General features: G+C 32.0%; 1 protein-coding gene and 1 long non-coding RNA gene across 2 annotated transcripts; one reads left to right on the forward strand and one right to left on the reverse strand.

The window, feature by feature from the left end:
• Positions 1–3842: 3842 nt before the first annotated feature.
• LOC120078556 (uncharacterized) lies at positions 3843–8436 on the forward strand. Its single transcript, XR_005482040.2, has 4 exons — positions 3843–4019; positions 7169–7313; positions 7411–7515; positions 7597–8436. It is a non-coding gene; the product is annotated as an uncharacterized LOC120078556 (long non-coding RNA).
• A 3909-nt stretch (positions 8437–12345) lies between these two features.
• Positions 12346–15378, reverse strand: LOC120077601 (cytochrome P450 94A2-like). The gene is made up of 2 exons (XM_039031537.2): positions 14644–15378; positions 12346–13467 (listed from the first exon to the last, which is right to left on the reverse strand). Exons 1-2 carry the CDS (start codon positions 15225–15227, stop codon positions 12516–12518), a joined length of 1536 nt encoding a protein of 511 aa, XP_038887465.1. The 5' UTR covers positions 15228–15378; the 3' UTR covers positions 12346–12515.
• Between the last annotated feature and the right edge of the window lie 1532 nt (positions 15379–16910).

Raw genomic sequence — 16910 nt, forward strand, 5'->3', positions numbered from 1 at the left:
TTCCACAACAGAAGCTGAGTTTATAGCACTGTCTAAGGCTGTAAAAGAAGGTTTATGGCTGAAAGGATTACTAAACGATTTCGACATTACACAAAAAAAGGTGAGAATATATTGTGACAACCAGAGCACAATCTACTTATCTAAAAACCAACAGTTTCACGGCAGAACCAATCATATTGACATCAAGTACCATTTTATCAGACAGGAGATTGAGAAAGAGGAAGTTGAGGTAGTAAAGATACATACCTCAAACAATATGGTTAACATGTTGACCAAGACAGTTCCTCTAAGCAAGCTTGGTCGATGCTTGGACCTCCTCGGGTTCAAGTTACCTAAAAAAGGTTAGCTTAAGTCAGTTCAACAAGCAAAGTGGGAAAGGTACTTTGGATGCCTACAAAGATGGAGATTGTTACAAAAAGAACCGAAGACAAGAAATGAAGTTACAGGCAGTTGAACGTTGTTATCTTCTTTCTGTTATATTGTTATAACCACCAGAGCTTCTTTGTTGACCATGAGCACCTGTATAAAAAGAAAACGAATGTGAAAATAACAAGAGAGAGAGAGCAAGGCATTCATTCTGTAAAAAGTTTAAAGAAGAAGTAATAAAAAAGACCCTTCCGATTTGCACTGTGGACATAGGCCTTTGGCCGAACCACTTAAATACTTGTGTTCTTTCTTTCTTTCTCTACGTTTGTCTATCTTTTACTTAAGTATCATGTTCACAATCGTTTAGTTCCTATTGCATTATTTACATGATCGCTTAGCTCCATATCGCATCGTCTATACGATCATCTAGTTCCTCGACTGTCATCTATATGATCGTTTAATTCTTCTCAACTATCGTCTACACGATCGTCTGGTGCTTCGTATTATCGTTTACATAATTGAACTATCGTCTAGTTCTTTGGAGCTTCATCTACATGATTGAGCTACCTTTAAGTAAACGATTGAAGAGTTTTGAACCTTAAATCATACAGTCTTCCCTGAGTCTTGAAATGCATTTGACCATTAATGTTGAGTAGTTTTGGCTTGTAAACAAATGGATCATAGTTATTTAGGACAACAGAGAGTTGTTGGGGTTGATGCCCTAAAGTCTCATATGCTGTAGTTTGTAAATAGTTTGTACAAACGCTTGTGTTGTATAATAGATGATATTTACTTCACATCTTGTATTTTGCTCAATTGCATGTTTTATTTGCTTTACCACAAACCAATAAACTTAAAATCCCTGGTTATCTGTATGTAACTTAAGCATGTATGTGGTGACATACAAGTGGATCATGTCTTGAGTGATAACCAAAATGGTTTGTAGTATATGGATATAGGAGGCAAACCTTATCCTATTAATGCTACGGATGCGGCCCACTTTACGGAATGGTCACAAGTGTTGTGATTTGTCACAGATGGTCTGATCCTGATCATTTGTGTTAGGGACATGCGAGCGGGGGCGTCCTATACAAAGAGTTTTTATAAGACCTGACCACGAAGTATTAACGTCTCGTTATATAACACTGTTCATGACAAAGATTTCACTTCACTAGGATGACTATAGGTAACATGACCTCAATCCTGAGTGAGTTGGGAAGTCCTGCCATTAAGGGCAGTCCTTTGATTTATATGGGTGCGAGTGGCCAAGTCACTGATTCAAACCTACCATTTTGGGGATTCGTCTGATTTGGGAGCTGGGAACTCAGCTACACAAGATGGAATTCACTCCTTCCCTGAAGTAGGGGTAAGTAAATAGATAGCTCTCTTAAGGACTGATTCTAGGGCTTGAACAATGTGGCGTCACACACCTTCTCTTGGCCCAAGAGTGTTCACACATAGTTGGACTATGTTGTATTGTTCATTAAAGGAATCAGTGGTACTTAAGGAGTGAGATGTAACTATAGGGGCAAAACGATAATTTAGCCCAGCTGTACTTACGAGTAACTGTGAAGAGTCATCGTACTCATGATTGGTTATATCCGATGGACACAGAAATATATCTGTGGTAAGAAGAGTTCAGCTGTTGGTCTTTAGTGGAATGCCTAACAGTTAACAGATGGTGGATCTCGTGGCTAAAGAGTTTAGTAAGCTATTCACTACCGTTGAAGCTTCGAGCCACAGGTTCATTAGGTCCCCTAAGTAACTTGGATAAAATCGAGAATCAGTGTTTGGATTAATTTGAAATGTTCAAATTGACAAGAAGAAGAGATTACTATAGTAGATATGTGATATCAAACTATAGGGTAAGAATATAATATGATTATATTTATTAATTATTTAATTAATTAATTATATGATAATTGGCCTAAAATTTCTCTCGAACGTGCATTAGTAGGAGCAGCCGCTTCGGTTATAGTAACCAAAGAATAAAATGAAAATTAGTTTCATTTTACAAAAGTTCGGAAAAATTTGGCATCCGTGTGAAAACATAAATGATCGAATAGTCGAGAGCCTATACGATAGCCGCTCAGCGCCTAAACAATCACACACCTCGCGCTTAAACGATCGCTTAGCTTTCCTAAACGATCGCATAGTGTGTCGTGTTTTCTAAACGATCATCCACCTTTTACTAAACGATTACTTAATAAAACCTATACGATCATGTAGCTTCTTCTAAACGATAAGAATTTAGCTATACGATAACTTCATTTTCTCTCCCACTTGCTTATCGTCTACATGATTTATTCTTCCTCCTACCTCTACCAAACTCATCAAAGACCACACTTTGGATTCTTACTCCGAGAATACCAAAGGTTCCTATTGGTGGTGTCGTCCTCGCTGTATTCACTTGTTCGTGATAGTTCATGCTGCTGCATAGGACTTGTTTGCTGGGGTGACAGACATCACTTAGAGGTCTTCCGTTGCATCTGAGTTCCAAAGCTTGAAGAGCATCTTCAACTAGTATGAGAACTTTTTCCCTTATACTTTATTGTTCGAAGCATGCCTTTAAGCAGTGTAATTTTGCATAATTGTATATTAAAATGTATATGTTGTATTTCAGTGACGGTAAAATCGGAAAGATCCATACTCGCTCATGGATGCTCTTCGTCAAGAGATCCTTCAAGAGCATGAATTTGAGATGATTGACATGGGTTTACTTCATTACTTTCTTGGTACTGAAGTTAAGCAAGGTGATTATGGGATTGCAATTTCTCAAAAGAAGTATGCAAGAGACTTGTTGGTAAAGTTCAAAATGGAGAAAGCTCAGCTTGCCAATACTCTTATGGAACTAGGCTTAAAACTAAGCAAACATGATGATAGAAAAGCTTTTGATGCCACCATCTATAGAAGTCTTATTGGGAGTTTAATATATTTATCTACATCTAGACCTGATCTTATGTTCTCAGTTAGTTTATTGAGCAGAATTATGACATCACCAAAGAGAAGTCATTGGAAAACTGGAAAGAGAGTTCTTAGATATATTCTTAAAACTATTGATCATGGAATTAATCTATGAAGCACGGACACTTCATATTATAAATGGTATCGGTGTCGGACACGTGTCAAACATGGATTCGTTTGGACACGTTGGGGACACGTGTCTGACACACCAATTTTCTTGTCTTTTTTTTTTATTTTCGAACACCTTAGGACACGAAAAAGAGCCTTCTCGAACATGCTGAATAAAAAAATTAAAGAAAAATGGGTTCAAATTGGGCCTAAATTAGAAGCCCATTACCTACTTTTAAAAAAAAAAAATTAAAAAATCATAAAATCTAAAAACCGCTTTCCACTCCACCTCCCGCGCCCCTCAAACTCTCTTTGTCGTGCACCTCACGGAAAGGAAATGTGCAGCACAACAGCTAGTAGGTGAAACGTCAAACCCATTCGATTTCTCTCTCTCAGAAGTCAGACCCATTCGATTTCTTCTCCCTCAGGCCCTCTTTGTCGTGCACCTCACAGACCCATTCGATTTCTCACTCTCAAACCCTCTTTGTCGTGCACCTCAACCACTGCTTGCTTGTCGATCACCACTGCTGATTAGTTCTTCTTCTTCTTGCTCGGCGCCGATAGGACCACTTCACTATCAAGTATGTATTATTATTTTTAAATGTTAGGAACTTAGGAGTGATACCCACCCACTGTTTACCAATATTCTAAAGTAATACCCACTATGCATGTATTATTATTTTTATTTGTTTATCCACTGTGGCACTATCGTTTGAATGGAGTCATCAAATATTTTATTTATTTTTTACCCATTGTCTATTCCTCAAAGTTCATATTTTGGTTTTCATTCTTTAAATCTATTATATTTTTTTTCCTCGTTAAATATTAGGATGTCATCGATGAATAGTAGTCATTGTCAATCAATCATGTAGTTGCATGGAATCTAACCCCATTGAAGATGATTCAAAACCATTATAGAAATACGTGACTAAGATTCAAAAATTGAGTGATTGAGGTGAAAATTTTCATGGCAATGCAACTTTTGCCATGTCACAAAGAAGAGCTCACATACAAGAGTTAGAGCTCATTTATTGAAGATTAATGGTCAAGAACTTAGGTCATGTCTAAATGTCACTCCCAGAGATATAGTGGATATGTTGAAATTAGAAGATGGGTCAAAAATCCGAATGGAAGGCAAGACTTCTAAAAATGTTCCTTTTCCACCTAGATTAAGATCACTTTCAGTCATATCAATTGGCGGAGTGAATTTGAGAAATTCTCCTAACTTTGACGTAGATAGCAAGAAAAGCAAGAGCAATGCACTAGAAAAGTCATTCAACAAGACTGCATGAATCCAATTGGATATGCTCATTGTTAGGATGTTTTATTCTATGGGCTTGCCATTTTATTCTACGGGTTTTCCATTTCATTTAACGAGGAATCTATATTTTATAGGTGTCTTTACTTACGCTACAAACAATCCCTTGCAGGGATATGTGCCTCCTGATTATAATATGTTAAGGACCAGTCTACTGCAAAGAGAAAAGGTAAATATTGAAATGTTATTGATACCTGTTAAAGGTGAATAGCGGAAAAAATGAGTGAATATTGTGAGTGACGAATGGAGTGACTCATAAAAGAGGTCGTTGATTAACTTCAAAGCTATTTTTGATGGCATACCAATGTTTCTAAGGTCAGTAGATTGCTCAGGTGAAATCAAGAATAAGTACCTCAAAGTGATTAATGATGTTAGTCATGAAAATGTTGTTCAAGTGATAACAGATAATGTTCCTAACTGTGAAGGTGCAAAACAAATTATCGAAGCACAATTTCCAACGATTATATGGAAATCATGCGTAGTTCATACGCTAAATCTTGCCTTGAAAAACATATATGCTGCCAAGAATGTTGAAAATAATCAATTTGTTTATGGATAGTGCAAGAGGAACAAAATGATGCCTCAACATGCAGAAGATTTGGTATTTATCCATAATAATCTTCGTCTTTTGTTCGGAAGAACTCCAAAATATTCAAGAGGAGAGACCGAGTCATGAGATATTGCTGGAGATGCTTTTGATTCTTTTGAAGATGTCAGTATGCTTGGAGTAGCTAATTTATCTTTGGATGATCTAGAATTAGAGGCTGAAATTACTAATGAGGATGGTAATGATAAGGATGAAGATGTTATTGAGATTTGAAATTACTACTTTCCATTTCCTTTCAATTTCTATGGACTATTGAGAGCTTTGTTATGTTGAATGTTGGACAACGTATTTTGTTGATTTGTACATCTACAAACTATAATGGTTTTGGTTAATTAACTTAACAATTGACATTTTATGTTTTTTTTTTTAGTGGAAGACATTTAGTATTTTATGTTAAATTTACATATAAGATAAAAAAATAATTTTTTTTAAAAAAAAAAGTGTATCCCCAATGTGTCTGTATCCTAGTATTTTAGGAATTGGCATATCGTTGTATCCTATCGTATTCGTTTAGTGTCCCGTGTCCATGTTTATGCTTCTTAAGAATCCACTATAAGAAGAACATGGATAGTATGATTGTTAGCTATAGTCATAGTGATTGGGGAGGAAATATTGATGATTACAAAAGTACTTCTGGATTTGTCTTTAATATTGGGTCTGGAGTAGTTTCGTGGGCATCAAAGAAGCATGATGTTATAGCATTATCAACAACGGAAGCTGAATACATTTCTTTGTCTACAGTCAGTTGTCAAGCACTTTGGCTAAGAAAGGTACTACATGAATTAAAGAATCTCCAAGGGAAAGAGACCATCATATTCTGTGACAATAAATCAGGTTCTGTGACAATAAATCATCTATTTCACTTTTAAAGAATCCCGTCTTTCATGGAAGAAGTAAACATATAAAGATCAAGTATCATTTCATCATGGAATTGATCAAAGATGGAGAAGTATGCATCAAGTATTGCAAGACACAAGATCAAGTTGCAGACATATTCACCAAAGCATTAAAGAAAGACTTATTCTGGAAAATGAAAGATAAGCTCGAAGTCATGGAAGTCTAGCTTAGGGGGGATGTTAGAAATTAAGCTAGATACATAATGGATAATACATTGCTAGATATATTTCCAAATACATGAATTTTTAATTTCTAGATACATACACTTCTAAATACATATAATTGTTCAAGTATATGAATGGTATGTATACATGTACTTCATTTATTTTGTATAGTTTAGGAAACATCTCTTGAGTACTATTAAATGGTTCATTCCCCTCATTCGTAATTAAGTGAAGGAAGGAAATCAAATCAATAGAAGAAAATTGAGTTTCAAGAGAACAATATTCTTCTCTTGTTTGTTCTTGAGTTTTGTAAGAAAACAAGCTTCTTCCCTTTAAAGTTTGCGATATTTAGAGTGAATTTTAGAGTGGATTCGTCAATGCTTACAACAATTATATGTGTGTGTATGTATGTATTTATATATTAGGTTAAAGTACAACTTTTTTTCTACAAAAAAAGGGTATAGCAACTTATGTGTAAGAATTAGATATAAATTTGATATTAATTACAACTATATAGAAAACTGAACATGTAGGTATTGATATCAATTCAATGGCTTTTGTTGCTTGAGAACTACTTTCACTGGTTTCGTATTAATTTGATTTTCTGAATGGAAGATTTTATGCTCAAGATAACTTAATGCACAAATGTAGTTGAAGAGTTGTAATTTATCTTACTTTCTTTTAAGTTTGGATTATTGTTGATTCAAATTTCGTGCTCATGATAACTTTTTTCAAGTTTTATAGGTACTTGCATTCGTCCTTACATTTTTGTAGATCCATCTTTCATTTCTTCTGGACATAACTCTCAAAAAGTTAAAACTCGAAACCTGTATAGTAGACTAATGGTCTCAAAAGCAAACCAAATAGTTCTTGCTCCTTTTAATCTTGGGTGAGTTATGTTTTTTTTTTTTTTATATCAATTTTAATGTAGTAGTCAAACAAATTTGCATGAGTAATAAAAATACTAATTATATTTTATTAATTAGTGATCATTAGGTACTACTTCCTATAAATGTCTATGATGATACTGTGTATTACCTAGACTCAATAAGGACAACATCACAAGTAGATATAAGATACATAATTGACACGTAAGTTAACCTTTTTCATTTGTCGTTTTTGCTTTAAAGTGTACTTTATTTTAGAATTTATTGTTATTTCTTGGAAAATAGGGCTATTGCTATCTTTCAATCTCACAAGAATATTAAAAAAAGCCAGAAGCAAACCTTATGGAGAATAGTAAAGGCAAGTATAAACATTACTACTTATTCATTATATTATATAGATGTCTAGTGCGTAAAGATTACTTTATTATTATTTCTTATTCTTTTTACTGTAGTCCTCTACATTTTGGGAGCACTGAATATGGATACTATGTCATGAGGTATATGAGGGATATTGTGACCAAAAAAAGCATTGTCATCTCATATTTGGTATGTTATCAAACTATTTTGACATTTTAAATAGTGTAGGGAAAGTAGAATTTATTATAATATTTAACATTTATATTTTTAGATTGATACAAGGAACTCCTACTCACAAATCGAGTTAGACGAGGTGTGAGTTGAGTTGGTTGAATTTTTGGGTTGCTACATGTGATAGTAGATGTCGCACAATTTGGTCATTTTGAAGAAAAGTGTTTGTTTTGGCTGAATTTCTAGATTTACTTCACATATTGATATAGGTGAAATATTTTTTGGAATTATTCATATGTAGGGGTTGGTTAATTGTAGTTTTGGGAAGGTGGTTAATTGTTCATGTGTTTATATGAAGATGATGATTGCAAAGGTGGTTTTGGTAGTTCCTATGGGGAGAATGATATAGTTTTGTTAATATAGGGTGGATGGTAGTTTTGATAGAAGTTTTGAAAATGTAATATTTGTTCATGTTGGACTAACTATTAGAATTATGTTTCTTATATTCTTTTGAAAATGTTCATATGGATCTATCCATATTTTTCTAGTTAACTTAGAAAATCCTTCATGGAGTTGTAAAGTTTTATAATGACAATATGTTGAAAAATGTTATCTTTTGTCAAATGTATTGGAGGAAATTTTGGTTCATAAGATTGAAATTGCGTTTGGTTGTTTCTTTGGTTTGATGGATATTTGTCATAATATAATATATCATATGTGATTGTTTGATCATAATACAAGAACAATTTATAGGTAAACATCCATATTAAAATTTAAAAAAAAAAAATATACACAAACATACTTGACGAGTTAAACGTGTCAAGATATAGATATATTTGCTGACAAATGGAAACTGTCAAGAAGTTTTGCACTTGACACTTTATTCTTGTCAAGAACACCTATATTTTTTTACATTTTTTTAAGGATCAAATAAAGTATATCTTGACATTTTTCACATATCAAGTGAAACTATTCTTGACATTTTTTATTTGTCAAGAATGCTAATATTCTTGACATTTCAAACATGTCAAGTGTCATTGTTCTTTACGTTTTTTTTCTCGTCGAGAATATCCACATTCTTGACACTGAATTCCATGACGGTTTTTAAAACGTCAAGAAACATTGTTTTTGTAATAGTGAAAATTTAAAGTTATGATAATCATCAAACTATTATTGGTATTACTTTTTAAAAAAATCATTTGATAGTAAAATTTAAATAAATAAATAAAAACATACCTTTCCAAGTGCAAGTTTTTAAAAAATATATATATATATTCGGATGTAGCCTTCTATTTTTGTGTAATCCACCCATTATTAATTGAAAACTGTCATGTAACAAAAAAATTTGATTTTTTGAAAAAACTTAAATTATCATCATTATTACTATTTGTCATATGATTATTAGAGGAGTTGTAGGGAGATAGATGTAACTTTCAATCATTACCTTTTTATAAGTTCAAACTTCAAGTATTAAATTTCTGTAACTTAAAAAAAAAAGTTTAAATCCTATTTTAGTCTCAGAATTTTGAATCTTAATCTATTCTGATCCATAAACTTTAAGAAATGTCTATTTTAGTCCTTAAACTTAAAAAAATACCTATTTTGATGTCTAATGTTAAGATTCTATTAACTTTTTAACAGAATGGTGAATTTGATTGTATTTATAGATAACTAGGCTGGCAAACATGTTATCCACCCTAAAATATCTAGGGTTTAAATTTTCAATTAGAAGATAAATCAAAAGTCGGTTTGATTTTGGTTGTTCACTATTTTGGCCAGTTGGTTGTTGACATTCTACTTCAATCTCTCAACACATGCCATACACTATTGTGGTCCCTTGGTTGTCAACATTTTACTTCGATTTCTCGACACATGTCATATCTAATTTCATCCATATACAATCTGTGAATGCTTTGTTTCCTGATATTTTTTACTTTTTTCTCTTCCTCCCAATCTCCTCTCTTCTTCTTCCTTTATTTCTTCTTCTTCCTTTATTTCTTCTTCTTCTTCTTGGATTGGATTTATTTGATTCTATTTTCGTCATATTTTCTTGGAGATTCTAATTTCAAAAAATATAAATAAATAATAAGGTTTTTTAAAGAAATAAAAAGAAAGAATATTTTAAAAGAAGGAAAAAATATGTGAAACTGGGGGAACATAGGAGAGTTGAATTTTGAAGGGGAGAAAAAAAAGGAAATCAATTATTTTTTTACTTCAATTTTGTTTAAGCTTCTTGATTTTTCGTAAATTTTAGCGAGCTTTCGATTATAATTTCGATGGAGACTCCAATTTATGTTTTACCTAAGTGAATTAAATTTTCATTCTGCCTAAGTTGATTGTCATCACCGTCTTCATCATCTCAAACTCCAATTTTTACCTGAGCCAATTGCAATATTCCGTCTCTTTTAGTTATTGTTGTCGGCATCGCATTGTACACCTCAAAATCAATCTCCGAAGTAGAGCAGCTCCAAAAGAAGGAGAAGATGGAGGAGTGAGAAGGAGCTAGGTATTGATATTTCAACCTATTGACAAGAAAATAAATTAGAACCCTAGAATTTTTAGTCCAAAGTCCATAAGCGTATTTGGCGTTTTAGTCAAACTATTTAGTGCCTAATTATCTAAACTACAATCACCTTCACTATTCCATCACAGAGGTAACAGAATCTTGACAACGGAAACCAAAATAAGTAAGTTTTCAATATTTAAGGGCTATAATAGACGTTTTCAAAAATTTAAGAATTAAAATAGAATAAGTCTCAAAATTCATATATCAAAATAGTATTTAAACAAATATATATACCATGTTTATGTTCCTCAGAAGTCGTAAGTCGTAAACTGTCCAATGTTTCATTGTAAGAAATTAGTTTTTCTCAATGTTTTATTTTCAAATTTTCTCGTTTATTTTAATGTTGGTAAAAGTTGAATTTATGACCCACCCAACAGCTTTGAAAAGACATTTTCTCCACTATGGCATCTGACTCCTCTTTTGCCGTGGTCCTTGTTCACTTTGACCAAAACACCTCTCAAAAACTTTTAAATATTTTGGAAAATTTCCTTTTTCTTTTGGTTAGAGATTGAATTTAGGTCTATGTTATCAAACTGCAGTAAAAATTGATATAATCCAAATCAAATTTCATTGATAGATAAATTGTAATCTTTTGATCGTGTTTATCTAAAATTATGAATTTTTCACATTTTATCGTTACAATATGATTACTGTTACTACTTAACCTTAATAATAACGATAATGGTAAAGGTATTAATGTGACAAATTCATAATTTTCATAAGATTACAGTAATAATATCTGTAACAGTAACGGTAAACGTAGCGAGTCCCACATTATTTTCAATCACAATCAAATTAAGTATCATTTATTCCTCAATTATATTACATGACTTGATTACAAATTTAAAGGTAAACTCCACATCTCATTACGATTACGGAACTGAAGTAAAAAACAACAAAAGTAATCAACTATAGCTCACTTTTTATATTATCATTGATGGCTTGCCTTTCGATTGTTGTAAATGTGACCTTACTCTAAAGATGGGTACATATCAATACCCATAAAACTAAATTTACTTTAGCAAAAAACTAAAAATAAAAATAAAAAAATACTTTTTCACTATATTTGTTTAGTTTCTACACTTTATTAACAGATTTAAAAACACTCGTGATTTTTTTTAAAAATCTATAGCATATATAAACTAAGTTGTAAAATAAAAATGGATTAAAACATCATTTTGGTCCTATATTTTTTTTTTTATGGTCGTTTTATTTTATCCATAAACATTTAATAAAGCTAAAAAATGGTCACTGCCATCAATTGAAAATAAAAAATAGTTGAGTTGATCAATAGACAATTTCAAATTCAATACATTTAGGTTAAAAAATCAATTTTTTTGTACTTTTAATTTACTCTCTCTCCCCTCCATCCTCTCTTTCTTCTCCATTTTCATCTTTTCTATCACTCTCTCTCTCTCTTCCTCTCAGAGACCCTGGAGTAGAGAGAAAGTAATTGAAAAGTAAAAACATTTTTTTTTTTTTAACACAAATGGGTTGAATTTATAACTGTATATCATATTTCACTTTTTTTTTATTAAAACCTCATAAAACGAAATTAGACATTTTAAAATACAAATATCAAAATTAAATAAATATCAAAATATAAAGACCAAAATTGAATAAATATCAAAATATAGGGATCAAAATAATATTTTAAACATAAACATATCGATACTCCTTTTCTGTCTTTATATGTTAACATATTCATATTTTAACTTCTACTAACAGGACACAATTCATTGAATTATTGTGTGATCTATTAAAAATTGTCTTAGTAATTTATGCTTCCTGAGACATTATTCATTAGTAGAGTGAGTTATAAATGAATTGATTTATTCATTTTAGGTGTTCCTTAAAGAAGTACATACATATCAATTTTGCCCCAAAATTATGCTCATTTGACAATTATAGTGAAAGTTTGCCACTAATCTTTTAGATGGTTTAATTTTAAAAATAATTGTAAATTAATAATCAGACTCAAAATACTTACAGATATAATACAATATAAAAAAAAAATTATAAATATAATAAAATTTAGATTCAGATTTTAAAGTCTATAGTGATAAAACATATTAAATTATATCTATCCTTATTAATCTTAAGAGTACTACTATTCTAATCCCTCCCGTACCTCAATCCTCACCGGAAACCCGCCCTCCATCTTCGCCGTCATGTATTGAACAAACCTCGGCTCCACCCCCACCGCCACCGCTGGAACCACCCGAAATCTTTTTAGAATTCCGGCCACCATCCTCTTCATCTGCAAAAATGCCATTTCCTTCCCCAAACAAATCCTCGGCCCCGCTTGAAACACTGGATACGTATAATTATCCCTCCCCACAAACCTCCACTTCACTGTCGCCACTTCATCGGCGCTGCCTCTCTCCAACCACCGCTCAGGGCGAAACTCCGCCCAATCCTTCCCCCAAATCGTCTCCATCCTCCCCATCGCATAGGGATGATACGCCACCCTCTCCCCCTTCCGCACCACCGTCCCATCCGGTAACACGTCATCTGCCGCTGTCTGCTTCCCGTCCATCGGCACCGGCGGATATAACCTCATACTCTCACACAGAGCAGCGTGAGTGTATGTCAAATCCTTAACTTCATCATAACTAAACAAATCCTCAGTTTTTTGGCTAATCTCTTCCAAAATTCGAATTTCAACTTGTGGGTATTTGGCTAAGAGCCAAAAGAACCAAGTTAGCGCCGCCGAAGTTGTGTCCTGTCCAGCTAAAATGAAGCTAATGATTATGTCGGTGATGAAATTTTGGTCGGAGTGGCCGGAGGTGAGGAAGCGGGAGAGGAGATCGACGGCGGCGATGGAAGAATTGGTTTTGAGCTCTGCTTTTTTGTCTTTGATGATGTTATTGGCGTAACTTCGAACTTCGGCTATGGCGATCCGGAGTTGTTTTTCTGACCCAATGTCAAGAAATTTTTTGAGTTTCCACACAATTGGAAGCAAAGATTGGAATCTAAGGCTGCTGATTCTAACTGCTTCTTCGAATGCTTTTGCGAACTTTGATTGACCAAATGATGGTGATAAGTAAGCTGGATCATACCTATTCAAATGTTACACGAAATTTCTTAATTTTGTACAAAAATTAAAAAATTTCTTACTTTAATCCCTCGACTTTCTTTTTCATACCTCCATTTTTTTTTTTTTTGTCTTTTTAATTTCTTTATTTTCTCTCATTTTCTTACCTCATTACAATCTTTCTCAACTACTGCTAAATTCTTAGTTAAATTCTAAATTTCAAAAACAAATATTTTCAAGTTACTTTTTTTTTTTTAGTTTTCAAATCTTGACTTAGTTTGTGAAAATTAATATTGGTAAATAATATATAATAAAACAAAAAATAAAAATAGATGTAAAAGAAGAGTTTATAGATTTAAATTTCATAAACTTAAAAAAAAAAAAAAAAAAAATCAAACCATTACCAAATGAAGCTCAAATTACAAGTTCATAGTTTTAAAACTTTGGATTTTGTATCTATTGGATTCTTAAGCACCGTTTGGTAACTATTTGATTTTTATTTTTGTTTAGAGAAATTAAGCCTATAAATATTATTTTCACTTTTAAATTTCTTACTTTGTTATCTAGTTTTTATCAATTATTTAAAAAATAAGCCAAAATATGAAAATTAAAAAAAGTAGTTTTTAATTTTTTTTTTTTTTAGAATTTGACTAATAATTTATCCATTATACTAAAAAAATATACAAATCATGGTAAGAAATGAGGAAGAAATAAGCTTAATTTTTTAAAACAAAACAAAAAATGAAATGATTACCATACGAAGCTTAAACTTTTAAAATAGTTTAATATGTCATCCAACTTTCAATTTTGTGTCCACAATCTAATAGGTCAATGAACTTTTCATTTTATGCCTACTGATCAAGCATATTCAAAAGTATTTTAAAATTAATTGATCTATTAAATATAAATCTAATCTTTTGTGTCTAACAAAATCTTAAAATTAGTAAATCCACACATTTTACACACACAAATTTTAGATTTATTATGCACAAAATAGACTCTCATGAAAGTTTAAAGACAAATTTTAAAGTTTTTTTTTATACCTAATTTTGAAGTTAATTTAACTAGATTAAATAAAAACTTTTGGATTTTAGAAAAAATAATAATAAAACTTTGGAATTTGTTAGAAACAAAATTGAAGTACAAATTCAAGAGAATGGAATCTGAATTCAATTAAAAAACATAATTTTCTAGTACGTACCCAAAAGCAATCTTGCAAACGTTGTCAAAAGCGAATCGTTGAAGAACATCCTGAAAATCCAAAACAGAGCAATCCGTCGCCGCCGTGTACAGAATCGGAACAAGGCGGTCGGAGAGCTCAGCGTCGACGACGGTCTCAACGAATTTCCGTAGAGATTTGGTGGTAAACTCATGGCTAGAAACTTGTCGTTGAAATTTCCAGCTCTCACCGTCGGCGTTAAAGATTCCGTCGCCAAGAAAATCACTGAAAGGAGAGCGAATCGAATCTCCCTTTTGGTAAATATGAAATTGGGTCTTCAAAATGTGTTGTACGACGGCGGGATTCGCCGTGAAAATCTGGCGTCGGCCGAAGAGACGGTGGAGAGTGAAGGTGGCGGCGGGGGAGACTTGGAGGACGTCGGAGAGCCACTGCAGACGGCGGTGCCGGTTGGCGAAGACGGCGAAGAAGGAACCAACTAAAGGGTATGATCTGGGGAGTTTAATGGAAGGGGTAAAATGGGAATTTGGAGTCTTGGTGAAGATGAAGATGAAGAAAAGTAATGGAAGAAGAAAGAGGAAGATGAAGAGTAATAATGGTGCTAACATTTTTGTAGTCTGTAATTTTCACCTTGGAGTTTGGAGCTTATGGGTGGGATTTTCTTTTATATAGAAAAATAACGGATCCACCCCTCTTCGGAAATTTTTAGTATGTGTCCTAAAATTCATTATTTGATATAATTTATTTCGTGAATCTCTTATCATTCTTAAATATAGATCAATAATGATAAAAAGAGGTAATTTCTATGCTCTAAAAAAGATATTCTTTTTTAATTTGTGATCAATGGTAGATTTAGTATAGATTCGAGAGATTTGAGTCCACAATTTTATGTTATATATATATATATATATATAAAAGATTGACATGATATCAAAACTACTAGTTAGTCATGTGTTAAACTTGCTTTTTAGTACCAGACGTCAACAAAATTTTTAGATCCGTCACAGTTTGTGATTGAAGGAACATATAGGGGATTGCATTTATATATATATATATTTTTTATATGGTTTTTTAAATCATCTTTTTACTCTTCATCTACTTGTTCTATCATATATTATCAATAAAATTAAATTTTATGTTAATTTGAATATAATTAAATTATTTAAAACATTATATCTTCTATCAAAATATTTTAAAAATCACTTTTTCTACTGTTGTAAATTTGATGAATGTACCTAATTCGAACTTCCACTCATTAAGCTAAAAATAATTATGAATGTATTGAGAATGAGTTGGTGGAAATGTGACCCTTTTTTCTCTTTTTCTTGTTCAAAAGATTGACTTTTAAGTTTATGGTGTGCAGCCTAAATTTGGATGAAAGTGAGAAAAGAAGATTCAACGACATTTCCTAAAAAAAAAAATGAGGGGGAAAGGTTTAATATTATAATATGATAAATATATTTAAGAAAAAAATTAGGTGTGGTCATCTATTATATAACTCCTTGTTGCATCTAATGAAAAATTGTAACGTGACAATTAATTATTTTTAAAAAATTATTAAAACATTATTTTTCTGTGTATAGAAAATGAAGTATAAATTTAATATGGTTGCACCTAAGTATTGTTCATGTATTTAATATATATATGTAATTGAAAGTTTAAATTTATTTTAGTGTCTAAATTTTTAAAATTTTTATTTATTTAAGGTTTTTCAGAAAAAATAACTTTAGTAATAATTATTATTTTACATCATATTATTTGTTCATGCAGCTTAAATCTTCAAAAACTATGTAGATGTAAGAATGTCTAATATAAAATCCCAATTGTCATAAGTATTATAGCAAAATAATGGGTAATGCCTAAAATAATTATTTATTTAAAATAAATAATAAACCTCAAACTGCACAACCTACTCTGGTATTGTTTAACTTTTCAACTGGTAAATAAATATTAAAAGTGGGTCCCTCTGAACGGACCTTTAATATTAATATTGTTATTTTCAAAACTTATTAGAGAAATATTGTTTTGAAACTTATTAGAGAAATATTGTTGTTTTGGGAGTTCGAGGCTAGAAGTCGAGGGTTGAGGATTCGATTAATGTAGAGGTCGAACGTTGAGAACTCGACAAACAAAGAATAACTTGAAAAGAATATGTAAATTAGGGTTGTCGAAGGTTGAAGTTTCGACATATATAAGTCGAAACTTCAACCCTCGACAATGTACATAAGCGGGTGAAGGCTCATGAAGGATTCGCTCCTAAGCGAAGGATCTCACTCATGAGTAGGATCTCG

This window comes from Benincasa hispida, chromosome 5 (assembly GCF_027475165.1).
Source record: "Benincasa hispida cultivar pf3 chromosome 5, pf3_genome.v1.1, whole genome shotgun sequence".
Lineage (NCBI taxonomy): Eukaryota > Viridiplantae > Streptophyta > Magnoliopsida > Cucurbitales > Cucurbitaceae > Benincasa > Benincasa hispida.

Bases quoted from the DNA above. Each gene is read 5' to 3' on its own strand.
- LOC120077601 (XM_039031537.2), bottom strand. From the start codon at position 15,227: ATGTTAGCACCATTATTACTCTTCATCTTCCTCTTTCTTCTTCCATTA. The intron at 13,468-14,643 runs GTACGTACTAGA...ACATTTGAATAG, and splicing joins GTTTGCAAGATTGCTTTTGG to GTATGATCCAGCTTACTTAT.